Source organism: Gorilla gorilla, chromosome 11, assembly GCF_029281585.2.
Source record: "Gorilla gorilla gorilla isolate KB3781 chromosome 11, NHGRI_mGorGor1-v2.1_pri, whole genome shotgun sequence".
Taxonomy (NCBI): domain Eukaryota; kingdom Metazoa; phylum Chordata; class Mammalia; order Primates; family Hominidae; genus Gorilla; species Gorilla gorilla.
In genome coordinates, this window is record NC_073235.2 from 106,024,539 (window position 1) to 106,041,581 (window position 17,043).

Consider the following 17,043-nt stretch of genomic DNA (forward strand, 5'->3'; position numbering starts at 1 on the left):
CTATGGCCCAGGCTGGAGTGGCGTGATCTCGACTCACTGCAACCTCCACCTCCCCGGTTCAAGCGATTCTTGTGCCTTGGCCTCCTGAGTAGCTGGGATTACGGGCACCCACGACCATGTGCGACTAATTTTTGTATTTTTAGTAGAGGCAGGGTTTCACCATGTTGCCCAGGCTGGTCTCGAACTTCTGACCTCAGGTGATCCGCCCGCTTCGGCCTCCCAAAGTGCTGGGATTACAGGCGCGAGCCACCGCTCCTGGCCATACTGATCTCTTTGGAAAGAGGATTTGTGTTAGTATAAACAGGTTCCAGAGGCTCAGTTAATAATTATTTTGTCTAAACTTTATTCAGTGTCCATTAGCATTAATCCAAGGGCAAGAGAGGGAGAACGTCATACTTGGAGCTCTAGAACATTATAGTTGGTGGGAAGACTTCTCTTGCTCATTGATTTTTTGAAGGAATATTACATTTATTTTCAAGTCTAGGTTTATATTCCATGAACCCAGAAGCTTGGATAGGAAATACTGAACTTTGCATAACATATAGTTTTGTTGTCAGCCTGATACGTTCTTAGTTTCAGATACACCACCTCCACCGCCACCTGTGGAAGAACCAGTCTTTGATGAGTCTCCCCCACCTCCTCCTCCTCCAGAAGATTACGAAGAGGAGGAAGCTGCTGTGGTTGAGTATAGTGATCCTTATGCTGAAGAGGACCCACCGTGGGCTCCACGTTCTTACTTGGAAAAGGGTAAGTTTCAGAAGGATATCTGGATAGATGGGAAGAAACCTCTACATAGAAATGAAATTTGCTGGTACTGAAGAGAATCTTGTTTGTTTTCTACTAAGTGAAGTTTTATTTATTTGTATTTGTGCATTTTTACTGAGTTTACAAGGTTCATGATTTTGAAAGTTACACTAGTAAAATTCTGTGAATATTTGATTTTAAAAAACTGATGGTTAGCTATATTGTTCCTATTGGACATGCTTTTTATGAATGGTTTCTATCAGTGTTTTTCTGTTTTCCTTTGGCCTCAGGAAGATTATTTTTCCACATTATTATTCCTACCTCCATGCTTTAGAACATTAGTTTGTGTCACCTTATAATCAGATACTTCAGTTTAAATGTCTCCACATGAAACTTTCTTCCACAGAATAATGGTTTCTCAGTTTCTTTGCCAAGTAATATTGGGCATTTCTTTTAGTGAAAAGCTTCTTTGATATTAGCTAATTATGATGTAGCACTTTGGGATACAAGCTTTCAAATCCATCAAGACTAATCAGCTCAGAAAAAAATGTGTGCTGTCTGGAAGGAAATTTTCTTTTAAGAAAATCAAAGCTACTAACCCACTGAGTCTCAAAGCTGGCTACACATTAGAATCACTTGGAGAGCTTTTATAAAGAAATAATAGGCTTCCACTTTTGGCCAAGAGAGAGCAACAGTAATCAGGTTTACCCTCCCTCCTAAAACAGGAATTTTAAAACCCCACAAAATAATGGTTTTCAGACATTGAACAACAGGCACTGGAGAGAAGGAAATTAATTTTTTTCTTTATGTAGCTACTATAAACACCACATGTGATCAAGAAAGTAAAGGAGAACATGAACATGAGAGAGACGTGGAATATATCTTTAAAAAGAGAGAGAGAGAGGAAGAGAAACATAATATTTCTGGAGACGAAAAACACATGCTGCAGAAGAAAGCATTAGCAACCTTGATGCCATGACAATAGAAACTATCCAAAATAAGGCACAGAGAAGAAAGTGGAAAAAAAGGCAAAAAGGAAAACAGAGCAACAGATAATGTGAGACAAGGTCAGATAGTCTTTATGTATGTGTAATTGGAGTCCCCAGGAGATGTGAGAGGAAAAAGAGTTGAAACAATCATAGACAAAATATTTCCACATTTGATGAAAACTATATTAGTTGTGTATTGCTACCTAACAAGTTATTCCAAAAATTTCGTGGCTTAAACAAAACATCCATTATCTCCCAGTTTCTCTGCGTGGCTCAGCTGGGCCCTCTGGTTCAGGGACTCTTCACACGGCTGCAATCAAGGTATCAGCTGAGGCTGCAATGATCTCAGGGCTTGACTGAGGGAGACTGCTTTCAGGCTCACTCGTGGTTATTGGCAGGATTTAGTTCCTTGTGGGTTGTTGGCCTGAGGGCTTCGGCTTCTTCATTGGCTGTTGGCCAGAGGCTGCCCACAATTCTGGATCACATAGACTTCTCCGTAGGGCAGCTCACAACATGGCAGCTAACTTCATTAGAATGAACAAGCAAGAAGTGCCAAAAAGAGAATGCAAGCAAGACACTAGTCCTTTTTTCACCTTAACCCAGAAGCGATGACCTGTCATTTTTGCCATTTTCTGTTCATTAAAGAAAGTTAATAGGATTAGTCAACACTGAAGGGGTAGGGATTACATAAAGGCATGAATACTATGAGGCAGAAATCATTGGGAGCTGTTTTAGAAGTTGTCTCCCACAAAACTATAAACTCACAGATCCAAGAAATTCAATAAACCCCAAATAGAAGAAAAGAAAATCTTGCCAAGGCACATCATAATCAATTTGCTAAAAACCAGTACCTTAGAAAATCTTAAAGATAATCAGAGGAAAAATGACATATTACATACAGAGGAACAAAGATAAGAATGACTGCATGGTTCTCATCAAAAAGCTGTTAAGTCAGAGAATTGAGCAAAATCTTCAAAGTAATGAAGGAAAATGCCAACCCAGTGTTCTTTACTTAGCAAAAATATCCTTCCTAAATTAAAGATCTTTTCTTTTTTTTTTTTTTTTTGAGACGGAGTTTCAGTCTTGTTGCCCAGGCTGGAGTGCAATGGCATGATCTCAGCTCACAGCAACCTCCACCTCCCGGGTTCACGCCATTCTTCTGCCTCAGCCTCCCGAGTAGCTGGGACTACCGGCGCCCACCACCGCGCCCCACTAATTTTTTTGTATTTTTAGTAGAGACGTGGTTTCACAGTGGTCTTGATCTCCTGACCTCATGATCCGCCCGCCTAGGCCTTCTAAAGTGCTGGGATTACAGTCGTGAGCCACGAGGCAGAGTCTCGCTCTGTCGCCCAGGCTGGAGTGCAGTGGTGTGATCCTGGCTCACTGCAAGCTCCAACTACCGGGTTCACGCCATTCTCCTGCCTCAGCCTGCTGAGTAGCTGGGACTACAGGCGCCTGCCACCACGCCTGGCTAATTTTTTGTGTTGTTTTTTTTTTTGGTAGAGACGGGGTTTCACCGTGTTAGCCAGGATGGTCTCGATCTCCTGACCTCGTGATCTGCCCACCTCTGCCTCCCAAAGTGCTGGGATTACAGGCGTGAGCCACTGCGCCCAGCCTGTGCTTTGTGTTTTATGTGGATTGCCTTGTTTAATATAAGAATGCTTTGGGCTGTAATCCCAGCACTTTGGGAGGCTGAGGCGGGCCGAACACCTGAGGTTGGGAGTTGGAGACCAGCCTGACCAACATGGAGAAACCCCGTCTCTACTAAAAGTACAAAATTAGCTGGGCATGGTGACGCATGCCTGTAATCCCAGCTACTCGGGAGGCTGAAGCAGGAGAATCACTTGAACTCCAGAGGCGGAGGTTGCGGAGAGCTGAGATCGCACCATTGCACTCCAGCCTGGGCAACAAGAGCGAAACTCCATCTCCAAGAAAAACATGCTTTGAAATGTTAGCTCTATTGTAATTCCCATTATATAGTTGAATAAAAAGAAGCCTAGGAAAGTTAAGTATGTACTGTAAACTATAATAGTTAAGTGTTAGAATTGGGATTTGACTGGGTGGTATAATTCTAGACCCCACACTCTTAACCATTGTCCTAAACGTGAGCTCTGGCATCTGGCAGACCTAGGATTGAGTCTTGGCTTTACAGTTTATGAGCATTAAGTCCTCCCTGGAAAACTTCTTTTTTACTGCCCGTTTTGTATCTCTTAACTTTTGTAAAGCCATCTATTCTTTTGTTCTTCTGGCTCAGTGATACAGCTTTTAGCTAGAAGTATAAATGATATATAGGAATTGTCAGATAACATTTCTGTCTTCACAAGACTGTGACAGTCCCTTTTTGTTTTTTGAGACGGAGTCTTGCTCTGTTGCCCAGGCTGTAGTGCAGTGGCACGATCTTGGCTCACTGCAAGCTCCGCCTCCCAGGTTCACGCCATTCTCCTGCCTCAGCCTCCCGAGTAGGTGGGACTACAGGCACCTGCCAGCACGCCCGGCTAATTTTTTGTATTTTTAGTAGAGACAGGGTTTCACCATGTTAGCCAGGATGGTCTCAATCTCCTGACCTTGTGATCCACCCACCTCGGCCTCCCAAAGTGCTGGGATTACAGGTGTGAGCCACCACGCCCAGCCGACAGTCCCTTATCTGGTTCATCTTCGTGCCTCTAAAAGTCAGCATGGATGTTCTATTAATGATTGTTAAAAAATGAATAGTGCCATTAATTCTTTCTGGGGAATTCCTAGAAAGATTCTCAGAGAACATGGCGTTCTTGGCGCCTTGAATGATGAATAGGAGTTTCTCAGGCAGAGAAGAGAGAAAGGAAGGGCCTTCCAAGCTGAGGGAATCACCTGAGTGAGAGGGCATGGCTGTTTGGGGCAGAGCAGTGTCCAGTGCATGAGGGTGGGGGTGGGTTGTAGGGAGAGAGGGTGATATGAGCACGCAAAGGGAATAAATTGTAATTAGGTGGTGGGTGGCTAAAAATGACAATGCGAAGGTGTTGGATTAAAAAAAAAAATCTGGTAGTAGAGGGAAATTATGGAGGATTTTTAAAAGGGTTAATGATAATATCCATCTACTTATGTAACTTTTTGGAGATACCTGATAATAGTGTAGAGTGCATTGGAGAGGAAAAGTAGGAGTTGTAAAGACCATTTTGGATAAACTTTGAAGCAAGGGATAACGGCCTCAACCAAGGTAGTGGTGCTGAAAAGATTGTTTACATAAATAAGCAGATACAAATAGAAGGATTTTTCAAGTGGCATTGTAACTGCACTTTTCAAAGTTATTTGCCAAAAATCAAATAACCTATCTTCAAAAATCATGTTTGATGATGTATCATCAAGGTCTTTCTTAAATTTTGTTGAAAGCAAAGGAATAAGAGCCACCTGATTTGCAAACGGATTGAGTTACTCAGTGGAGTAATTCTTTTAATATGAGCACCATTACTTTGAATGGTCCCTTTGGCACCCAGTGTTTTGTACTTTAAGACAGTGCACCACTGTGCTTTTTTTAAGTAGAAGGACAAAAAAGATATAAAAACTTCTATGACTGCTTGACTGAAGGTATGATCTCAAGCAGATCAATTTTAGGAAGCAGTACTTAAGATTAGAAAATCTAGAAAGAGGCCAGGCATGGTGGCTCACGCCTGTAATCCCAGCACTTTGGGAGGCCAAGGCGGGCAGATGACAAGGTCAAGAGATCAAGACCATCCAGCCAACATGGTGAAACCCCACCTCTACTACAAGTTCAAAAATTAGCTGGGTGTGGTGGTGCACGCCTGTAGTCCCAGCTACTCAGGAGGCTGAGGCAGGAGAATCACTTGAACCCAGGAGGTGGAGCTTGCAGTGAGCCAAGATCACTTGCCACAGCACTCCAGCCTGGCAACAGAGTGAGACTCTGTCTCAAAAAAAAAAAAAAAAAAAAAAAAAAAAAAAATCTAGAAAGAGAGCCAGTTGCATGTGGTGGCTCACACCTGTAATCCCTTAAAGTGCTGTAAAGCACTTTAAGAGGCTGAGGCCGGCGGATTGCTTGAGACGAAGAGTTCAAGACCAGCCTGGGCAACATGGCGATACCCTCGTCTCTACAAAAAATTAGAAAACTTAGCCAGACATGGTGATGCATGCCTGTAGTTCCAGCTACTCCAGAGGCTGAGGTGGGAGCATCACCTGAGCCCAGGAGTTTGAAGGCTGCAGTGAGCTGCGATTTCACCACTGCCTGGGCGACAGTAAGACTCTGTCTCAATAAAAAGAAAAAAAATCTCGAGAGTCCCTATAAACTATCTGCCACCCACACTGCTTAGAAAATCTCAGGTACCCTGAGTGATAAATGTAATCAATTTTAAAGATGGGTGCACTAACTGGGGCAGTGACTATGATGATGGAGAGAAGTCGAGTGTTGGTATTTGGGAGATTTAGAAGGTGGAATTAACAGGACTTGGGGATGTCGGGGAAGGTGAGTGAGGGGAAGGCAAAGATGACTCCTAGTTTCCTGGCTCCACAGAAGCGTAGTAATCAGAGAACTGGGAGAAGACACTGTCATGGAAGCCATGGAGGAAAATGTCAAGAAGCAGGCAGAGGTAATCATCATTGCCAAACACTACAGGAACATTAGACAAAGAACTGAGAAGAGGCTCAAAAGTAGAAGGCCAGTTTTTTTCAAGTGAATAGTTTCATTGGAGTGGTAGGGGCAGAAGGAATATGGCTGTATTAGTTAAGCAGCATTATTTTCATTGAAACAGCATCTCCAGTGGGTTCTAAAACATTTCTTAGAATACATTAAGTGGTTTAACCAACTCTTCATTGATATTGTCCAGGTTAACTTTGCTCTACCTCAGGACAGGTTATAACATAAATTCCAAAGTATGTTAAATGTTTTGCTGGCTTAGGATGAACTTTTTTCCATATAAATAAAATGATGTCAACTCACAATATGTAATTTAATACAAACAGTATATTGAAATGGATAATCTTACTAGCATTTTGATTTTTCCAGTGGCTTGCTAGTTTAGGGTACTTAATTGTTAGGTGTGGTTGCTAATACCCTACAATATTTGGTGGTCAGTCTTTTTAGTTCAGATCAGTCACTTCTATGTAACATGCTCCTTTTGGACTTTTTTGTTTTACATTGTTATTTTAGTATCACCTTAATTTTTTCCCCAATATGTATTTAAGTTACCTTTATTACTGACTGTGTAACTGAATAATATAGAATATAGATGTATTTAGAAGTATCCAAAAAGCTAGGCCTTGTGTTGGGCGCTAGGGATACACAGAGATGAGTGATGGGCCCTTACCTCCAGGAGTTTATAGTGTAGAGAGTTTTATGTTTAGATCGCTCCTCTTTGTTTCAATTTACTTATTTTAGGAGAGAGAAGATCATCTGGGTCCTTTTTTTTCTGAGACGGAGTCTCGCTGTGTCGCTCAGGCTAGAGTGCAGTGGTGCAATCTCGGCTCACTGCAACCTCCGCCTCCCAGGTTCACGCCATTCTCCTGCCTCAGCCCCCCCGAGTAGCTGGGACTACAGGCACCGGCCACTATGCCTGCTAAATTTTGCATTTTTAGTAGAGGCGGGGTTTCACCATATTGGCCAGGCTGGTCTCGAACCTGACCTTGTGATCTGCCCACCTCGGCCTTCCAAAGTGCTGGGATTACAGGCGTGAGCCACCGTGCCCAGCCCAATCTGGGTCCTTTTCTGCTGGCATGGTACCATTATTCTTTGCTTATCTTTAACTCTGCAGCATACTTCATATAAAATTATAGGATTAAAGTTAAAAAGAGAAACATTTAAGCTAAGAAGTTTTTTTCAGTTTTACAGACCTTCATAAAATATTTTAGAATGTCTTCAATTGAAATGCTAAATATGAACAATGTACTTTGAAATTTAGAATGTATTTTTACTTTAGCAGAAACATTTAGAAGAACAATGTAAGTCCTTTTCTGTTTCAATCATAACTGCACAAAAACCAGATGTCTAGCATTTTAAGTTTTTTCTTACATGTGCTTTATCAGTTCCCCATATGATTTTGATACTATGCGTGATATACATGCATAATTGGAAAAAGTGACTTTCTTCCCTATTGCCAAAACCAGTTTTCCAGACTAAATAAAATCTAGACAGATTTTACATTTCTCAACATCGGTATTGTGAATATTGGTGAAAACACAGTAAGATATTTTATTACACCGCTTTAGAGTTACTTTGATAAAAGTTTGTTGCACTAAATCAAGAGTATTTTGCTTTTTGATGAATGGCTTTACAGTAAAGAATTAGATGAAGTAAACTGCTGGTGTATATCTTTCCCTGGAGTGAAAATGAATATTCATTTAAAAATTACTTATCAGGGTCTCGTTCTGTCACCTGGGCTGGAGTGCAGTGGCACGTTCACTGCTTACTGCAGCCTCAACCTTCTGGGCTCAAGCGATCCTCCTGCTTCAGCCTCCCAAGTAGCTGGGACCACAGACGTGCACCACCATGCCTGGCTAATTTTTTTTTTTATTTTTTTAGAGACAGGGTTTTGCTATGTTTCCCAGACCAGTCTTGAACTCATGGCCTCAAGTGATTCTCCTGCCTCGGCCTCCCAAAGTTCTGGGATTATAGGTGTGAGCCACAGTGCTCAGCCAGAAAGTGAATATTCTTCACAGCATATTTCTGATTTTTGAAAAAGTTAATTTTAAAATAGTGAATACTAATTTTGGCAAAAGAAAAAGCTGAACAGTTGTGAAAACTCTCAGCTCTCTACCATTATAAACAGTCTCTGGAATCATGTTTAGCGTAAATTCTATCTAATCTAGTTTCTACTTTTGATTTGTTTTGAGACAGTCTCACTCTGTTAACCCAGGCTAGAGTGCAGTGGGAAAATCACGGCTTATTTCAGCCTCAACTTTGCTGAGCTCAGGTGATTCTCCCAAGTAGCTGGGACCACAGGCACGCGCTACCATGCCAGGCTAATTTTTTTTTTTTTTTTTTTTGTATTTTTTTTTGGTAGAAATGGGGTTTTGCCATGTTGCTTAGGCTGGCAATTTCTACATTTTAAAGAAGAAAATGAATGTAGATAGAGCTTACTAACTTTCCACTTCTAAGCATCTCTGTTACAACAGGCTTCATATTCTCTTCTGAATTACTTTTCATGGGTTTGCATTTCTTTTTCTTTTATTTTTCTTTTTTGAGACAAGAGTCTCACTCTGTCACCAAGGCTGGAGGGAAGTGTTGCGATCTCAGCTCACTCAAGTGATTCTCTTGCCTCAGCCTCCCAAGTAGCTGGGATTACAGGCGCCCACCACCACGCTTGGCTAATTTTTGCATTTTTAGTAGAGACGGGGTTTCACCATGTTGGCCAGGCTGGTCTAGAACTTCTGATGTCAGCAATCTGCCTGCCTTGGCCTCCCAAAGTGTTGGGATTACAGGCGTGAGCCACTGTGCCCAGCCAAGGGTTTGCATTTCTTTTTTTTTTTTTTTTTTTTTTTTTTTTGAGATGGAGTCTCGCTCTGTCACCCAGGCTGGAATACAGTGACGTGATCTGGGCTCACTGCAAGCTCTGCCTCCTGGGTTCACACCATTCTCCCACCTTAGCCTCCCGAGTAGCTGGGACTACAGGCGCCCGCCACCACGCCCGGCTAATTTTTTTGCATTTTTAGTTGGGACCGGGTTTCACCATATTAGCCAGGATGGTCTCAATCTCCTGACCTTGTGATCCATCTGCCTCGGCCTCCCAAAGTGCTGGGATTACAGGCGTGAGCTACTGCACCTGGCTGAATTTGCATTTCTTTAAGCATCAGGAATGTTGTCTTTCCTTAAAAAGAACTAGAAAATATTAGGTTGACTAGAAATGCTAAATATTCTAAATTGTATTTTCGGGTTTTTTTGTATTTTCTTATATTTAAACTTGTATGCCATTTAACTACATTTGATTGTGTTGAGGCATTTGGTTATATATTGAGAAATGCACACTGATCTCTTCCTAGCAAGGATCTTCTAAAGTATTTTCTGACCAGGTGCAGGTGGCTCACGCCTGTAATCCCAGCACTTTGGGAGGCCGAGGCAAGTGGATCACCTGAGGTCAGGAGTTCAAGACCAGCTTGGCCAACATGGCAAAACCCCGTCTCTACTAAAAATACAAAAATTAGCTGTGCGTGGTGGTGGGCGCCTGTAATCCCAGCACTTGGGAGGCTGAGGCAGGAGAATCACTTGAACCTGGGACGTGGAGGTTGCAGTGAACCGAGATAGTGCCACTGCACTCCAGCCTGGGTGATAAGAGTGAGACTGTCTCAAAAAAAAAAAAAAAAAATTCTGGTGTTCCTACAATATCACTATAATGGAAAATATTCACAATTTAAGGAAGCTATTTAATTTTTATTAAAACAGGCCAGAAACAAATTTTCTTTAGGGCACATTATATCAGAAGTCCCTGTTGTAGTTTGTTTCTCATTTATTTATGTGAGGCACAAGGTTGCATGAGAAACTAACAAAGACAGTGTGTTTGTCTTGGAACAATGGATAGGTGGAGATTTCATTGAGTGGTATAAAAAAGGTACAGAAGATGAAGAGGTTGGAGCAAAGGATAATTCTTCAAGTGGAATTGAGGATGTTACAGGGCATCCCAGTATAACTAAACTGTTGAAGTTGATATAATACTTGGGAACCAGAGATAATCTGGTTGAAATAAGATAACAGTTGAAATAACCACTGAGATAATGACTCAAAGAGCCAAGTTACCAAGTGATTTAAGCAATGAAAATCACAGGAGGGCTTATAGGTATCTGATTTTCTTGGCACTTTTAGTCTGTTATTATAGTTATATTAAATTGGTGACATAGTGCAGCATATGTTTTGAAAAAATATATGTAGCGGACTCCCATCATTCATACATTTAACTTTGGGAAATTCAACCACCATTCTACTTAGCGAAGAGGCATAGGCTCCAGAGAGAGTGAGAAAGGAGACAGAAATCTGCTGTTCCATTAGTCTGGTTTCTCACTTGACTCTCATAGTGTATCTCATTGCCCTAGTATAATTCTAAGGTAAAGTTAAGTTTAAAAAAAAAAAAAAACCACAATATGGTATCTCAACACAAACTCAAATGAAGAGACAGTCATCTTTCTTGATTCTAGGATTGTGTACCTCTTCAATGAGGTGCTTCCCTGTAGGCTCTTAAAAGGTCATCAAAAGCACATTTGATTAAATGTGCTTTTTCTCCATTTGTACTCAATTTAGAGCCTCACATCCCTAGAAAATGGAATTTCATTGTATATGACTGGGTATTACTTAGAAAAAAAACACATGTAAGTTTTGGTTGGTGTTTAGAAAGTCACCATGTTTGAGTGCTACAGGATTTGGGAACAGATAGCTATTCACTGGCTTGGTTCTGTCTTTCTAGGAATATTACTGTCTTTCACATCCTGTTTTGTTTTCTTCCCTCCTAGTTGTGGCAATTTATGACTATACAAAAGACAAGGAAGATGAGCTGTCCTTTCAGGAAGGAGCCATTATTTATGTCATCAAGAAGAATGACGATGGTTGGTATGAGGGAGTTATGAATGGAGTGACTGGGCTTTTTCCTGGGAATTATGTTGAGTCTATCATGCATTATTCTGAGTAAAGCTCAGCAGGGCTGTGCTTGCCTCACAGGAATAGTCAGGTCTTCCCAGATTATCTGAAGGCCCTGGGGATTCCACTCCAGTAAAGTAGAATGAAGGATACAAATGATAAAAATTACACTTTTTTTTTTTGGTTTATTCCCCAGTATTAAAAACAAAGCAAGCTGAGTCTGAACAAATGGATCTTTCCGCCATCATTTGTACAATGCTGAGCTGTCTGGATTGAAATAAAATGACCATTTTTATATATGTCAAAGGTATAACAGCATAACTGTGTAGCCAAAACAAAATCAGATTAAGACTGATTCAGAAAAATCTGGGATCTTTCTCAGGAATACTGTATACCCTTGGGATTTCTCCTCCTGCAGAATCTGTGGCACTGGATGTTCTTCATTGCCTGTGCTAAGGGGTTAACCTCATGGCCCAGTGGGTACCCTAGCCCCTCCTTTTCTTCCACTTGTATGAAGAGGAGGGAACCAACATTTAAATACCACACTTAACCATTTTTACAATTATTTCAGATGGCTTTTTTCCTCTGTGACACTGTAAATTCTGCATTCTCTCAGCACTTGAGTGCACCAAACGAGTGAATGCTGAACTCACTTGCATCCCTTCATGTTTCTGTTTGTGGATTATAAGGATGATGAAATGTGAAAGTCTCCCAACACTCTGAGGGTGGTGAACGATTGCCACCCGTTTGATTTTAATGTGCTGCTGCATGAGACTGCATTGTTGCTAATGGCCAGTGTACCCAGATGTGAAGTGTGGTAGGCTGGTTCATATGTGGAGGTGGGTGTGTGAAGCTAGACACGAAGGTCCCTAAGGTTCTGAAGAGACTTGAACTGTGGAAATGCTCTTAGCAGGCATCCCGAACCCCTGCCTTCGGTGCTGTTTTGAGGAGTAGGATCTTGGAGTTCAGACCAACTATGACTATCATTTATTTCACTATCTAGAAAAACGCTATTCTACTTTGGAAGAGAATAGTAGTTATTTTCAAGTCTCCTGACAGTCACTGGGAGTAGTACAAGGTTTGCTAATGTGCTCTCTGGACGTTATTAATGGCCAGTATTAGTTGCTGCTGTATTACTGACTCGCTTAGCTGTAGAAAGGGCAATACTCTCCTGATTTTGTATGATTGGACTCTTAAGTAGCTGCTGTTAGTCAGAATTAAAACCCATCTCAGACTAAGAATATAATGAATAAGATTAATAGGCCAAAATATGTTATCTAATCACATTGATAAAAATTAATATAACTTTGACACAATAAAACACATTTCCCCTATCTGTACAATAAATACAGCTTCAAATTCAGTGGAGTCTGTAGGGCAGATAACTTTAATCATCACTACTGTAGTCAGTATAAGAAATGTTGAAAAAAATCCAGGAGGGCTTGTCTCTTTGTGGGTGGTCACTGTGATGTTGGGCCAGCTCCTGTTCAGGTCCAGAGCTGCTAACGTGGGTTCTACTCAGTCCCAGTGATTTGGCCAGAATAGAGCTTTGCCAGGTAACTGCCCTGTGCTAGGTGAAAGGGGAAAAGCAGTAGCTGGATATATTTCAAATGAGGTCTTGAACAAGTTCAGAAAGTGGAACTTGATTGAAAAGTGAACAAGTGTAGTAGTGTGTGAGAAAATTCAGATGGTGTCGGATGCAGAAGTTAATATTCCATTTATGTTATCTGAGCATTAAAAATCATCAGCATTTAACTGAGACCCCGCTATAGAGTTTCCTTATCAAGACTTTTTGGTTTTAAAGTTGTTTTTAATGCATTGCAAGTTACAATAGCTATTTTGCTTTTAGATTTTTCCCAGCACTTTGTATTTATTAGCTTTCATTAACTTGCCTCCAGTATACATTCCACTTCATGCTTTTCTTAGGTCATTTCTACATCCCCTATTCCTTGTTTTCCTGCAGTGTAATGGCCCTGAATGTCCTCTGAGCCTTCAGCTCCATTATGGACCCAAACTAGACTATACTTGGATAAGTTAAGCTCTTCTTCGTGTACTGGTCTATAATTAGAAAAACTGTTTTAAATTAGATGTTCCCATTATTTATTTAAACAGCTTTTTGCTGAGAAAGCTTAGTGGATTAATGAGGCAGAGGGTGTTTTGAAATCCAATAGTTCCCACAGGCTGGGTGTGGTGGCTTACGCCTGTAATCCCAGCACTTTCGGAGGCCGAGGTGGGTGGATCATGAGGTCAATAAATTGAGACCATCCTGGCCAACATGGTGAAACCCCATCTCTACTAAAAATACAAAAATTAGCTGGGCGTGGTGGCGCACACCTGTAGTCCCAGCTACTTGGGAGGCTGAGGCAGGAGAATCGCTTGAACCTGGGAGGTGGAGGTTGCAGTGAGCCGAGATTGTGCCACTGCACTCCAGCCTGGTGACAGAGCGAGACTCCATCAAAAGAAAGAAAAAAAAAAAAAAGTTCCCACAGCTCACCACTACAGAAGCAGAGAAGACAACTATGCAGAAAACAGAGTTAGTGGCGGTCAGCAGGAATGCAGCTGGTCTGTTGGACCCCTACTGGATGGGGGCAGTGCAGAAGACACTGGTGAAGTCCTTTATACTGAAGACCTGTGGTTGGGAGCAGGGGGAGTCCATGGGTCTGCTGATTTTTTTTCCCTATTTAGTACTAATGTGTGTGTGATCTTTGTTTTACAAACAATACCTTTTGGGTTTTCTGCATATTTTAAAATTTTTGTACAGTTTTGAATTCTATAGATTGTCTTGGAAGGATACTGTGTGATGGGCCAGGCGCACAGTAATTGGAGACTTTTAATGTATGTAATATTTCATAGATTGCATGCTATTAATCGTCTGTGAGGGTAGTATTTTTTGTTTTATTGTAAGTTTCCCTCTTTTTTTATAAATTAAAAGATGGTTGGTATTAGGAATTTCAAGTGAATGCAGAAAATCTTACATGCTGTGTACTATTAATATTATAACAAAGACGATCCAAGTCCAAAATCTGACCAATAAAGCAACCATTTTATCAAGATAGAAGGATTCTAATGGGAGAGGGGATTCTTCCCTCCTGAAGTTTGTGTGTCCAGTCCCCTTAAAAAAAAAATGAATAGTTGTCTTTTCTTGTCATATTAATACTCGAAAGTCCATGGTGGTATTAATGAAAGTACACTTTATTGTTGCCTTTGAACTTATGGCCAAGGCAATAAATCAGAAACAAAAATAGTGCCAATGTGTCAAAATCTACATCTGAGAGATTCAGCCTCCCATTTGGAATAAATATGAATCTTCTAAGCTATCTTGTTTAATATTTTCCATCATTTAGCTACTTCCTATCTCCCTCAGAGGCGCCTGCTGTTCCCATTTTAGAGTTGACAGTGGCCTGCTAATTTTGCTATGTTCCTAAAAGTTACTGGGTGTGAGACATTTTCATCCCCTCCTTTTTCCTACTGCTGGTGTTTATTATCCAGCTAGACAATATTTTATGCATATTTACCGTGATGTCTGGACTGTACCTGCGCTCCTTGGCAGTTTATGTTGAAGATAACTAAAGATTTTTCTCTTTGGGAGGCATCAAAATGATGGTAGTTTGCTTTTATCTTTTTATGTTCATTTTCTTTTAGTAGGTGACCTTTCTGCATTAAGAACTGTTTTTATCTTTTACTACCTTTTCTCCTTTGTGGAGAGAGCATGACATAGGTCCTGAAGGTCACCTTTGCCTTTGAAAAAAGTTTGATGGAGGAATTCACAGGTGACTGACAAGTCTTTGAAAAGAATGGGATCTGTTCACTTCTGGTCTTTTTGGCCGGGAACTCCTGATTGGTGTTAAGGTGGTAATTTCCCCCATATGATTTCGAATCACTGAGTTTGAGCTAGATGAAATTTTTAAAATTTCTGGTTGTCTCATTAGACTGATGAGGTGAGTTTTCTTCTTCATATGAACAGCTAGTTAATAACAGCAGAGTTCTCACTCAGTGCTCAGTACTTAATTTTCCACTGCACCACAACTGTCTTAACTAAATGTGCTGTATTTTTCTTTTAAAAGTTAAGAGTTCTATTTGGTGTTTTCAGGAATATACTTGAAAAGACATGCCATGTTTTGGTAAATACCATCAGAGTTGTGTAAAGGCGTGTACTAAGTGCAAGCTTAATTTGTGGAAATAATCTTCATTTACCCCTCCTAAAACTACACTCAGTATAAACACTTTCCCATAAGGTGTGTGCAGTAAAAATGTTATATTACTCCAACACTGGCAGGAGCACAGCACAGCAGCCTTATTGGAGAGAGCCTTATAAAAGTGATTAAATGGAGGCATCGAGCTCATTACCTTTGTTTACTTTGTGCTGACCTTTGTTCCTGTTTTGAGAATCTCATATAATTCTTAAAAAAAAAAAAAAAACAATTACAACGAAACGGCGGGGCCTAGCTGTGTATAAATGATCCTTGCTGAATATCTTAAGGTTTTTTGTAAAAAAAAAAGAAAAACCAACAAAAAAAGCTTATTTTCACATTAAAATGAAACCTCTTTTGCAACTTAAGAATTCTATGGAAAAGCAGTTTTTATCATATTTTGTGTCCATGCACCATTTTTCTTAAAATGGCTTACAAAAAAGAATGTAAACAATTTGTGATCTGGCCAGTTGTACTTTTAGCTCCCAGAGGGAGAGTTGGTGGTATTATGAGTTGAGTAAAAACCATCCAGGGGAACTTGAGGGAGCAGTCTGTTGCCAGTAATGTTCCTTGTGTGCCATTAAACCACCTCCAGATGAGTGGAGGAACATCACTTTTTAATTTTTTAATTGTATTTGGAATTGTTGCCGTGTACTAAGAACTTGACCTAAATAAAATCCCACAAAGTATATTCAGGTGTCTTGTTAACTTATTTATATAAATAACCTCTTTTTCTAAGGTGGTATCTTGAGTTTACGTGTTAGGGATAATCTGACTTTTCTGTTGCTCTAAACCAGGGAGCTGCCTTTTATTACTTAAGAAGTCTTCTTTTTAAATTTTCAAAGAAGATTTAAAATGTTGAGCTTTAAATTTGATCTCAAGTTTCTTCCCTGAAGACAGCTGTTCTAATTAAGAAATTTCTAATCCTGTTTTTGCTCCACTCGCACCTGGGGTTTTCTTACCACTTTTCTCCAAATCTAATTCTGTTAATGTACAGTTTTTTTTTTTCAACAAACACTGAAGATGGGTGTTGACTAAAAAATATTGCAGACTGGTCAGAAGTGAATCTAAAAGACAAACCACTAACTAACTAGCCTGTGCTTTGTTGCTATGAGAGCCTAGATTATAAAAGAATTTTCTAATGATGTATCTGAGGGTAGCAAGTTTGTCTTCACAATACCCAAAATGATGTTTCAGCTTTTCTCACTTTTCAAGCCCATCATCTTATTTCCTCTGTACCTTTATTATTTTGGTATCATTAGGTAAGGTGAAGAATAATGTAGGAAACAAATACCCAGCTAAAACATTTATGGGTTTCTCGTATTTATTTGTGAATAGGATTTTAGGCGTCAGAGCAGTCTTGTCTTGTCTCAAAGATAGATAGTATCCAATCTTTTGTTAATAAGCCTATTGCTTGACTTTTTTGGGTTACTTTGGAATTACACATTTGGTTGAACGGCTTTGTGGATCTGGGGCATATGCCACGCGTTCTGTTTTCCTGTCAGCCTGTGTACACTGCTGCTTCTGAAGGCATAAGTACAGGTGCAGTTTCCACAACCATGTATGATTGACAGATGGT

General features: G+C 40.4%; 1 protein-coding gene across 50 annotated transcripts in view; it reads left to right on the forward strand.

Annotated features, from left to right (window-relative positions):
* ABI2 (abl interactor 2) overlaps positions 1-17,043 on the forward strand; it is a 130,765-nt gene that overhangs the window by 87,188 nt on the left and 26,534 nt on the right. For 29 of the 50 annotated variants that reach the window (XM_063695119.1, XM_019022354.4, XM_019022332.4 and 26 more), the window contains 2 exons: positions 574-747; positions 11,151-11,580. In XM_063695119.1, coding sequence (XP_063551189.1) covers positions 574-747; positions 11,151-11,326 — 350 coding nt within the window. In that variant the 3' untranslated portion in view covers positions 11,327-11,580. Of the gene's footprint in view, positions 1-573; positions 748-11,150; positions 11,581-17,043 lie in introns of those variants that run through there. The other 21 variants (XM_019022334.4, XM_055379458.2, XM_019022345.4 and 18 more) reach the window with 5 other exon arrangements.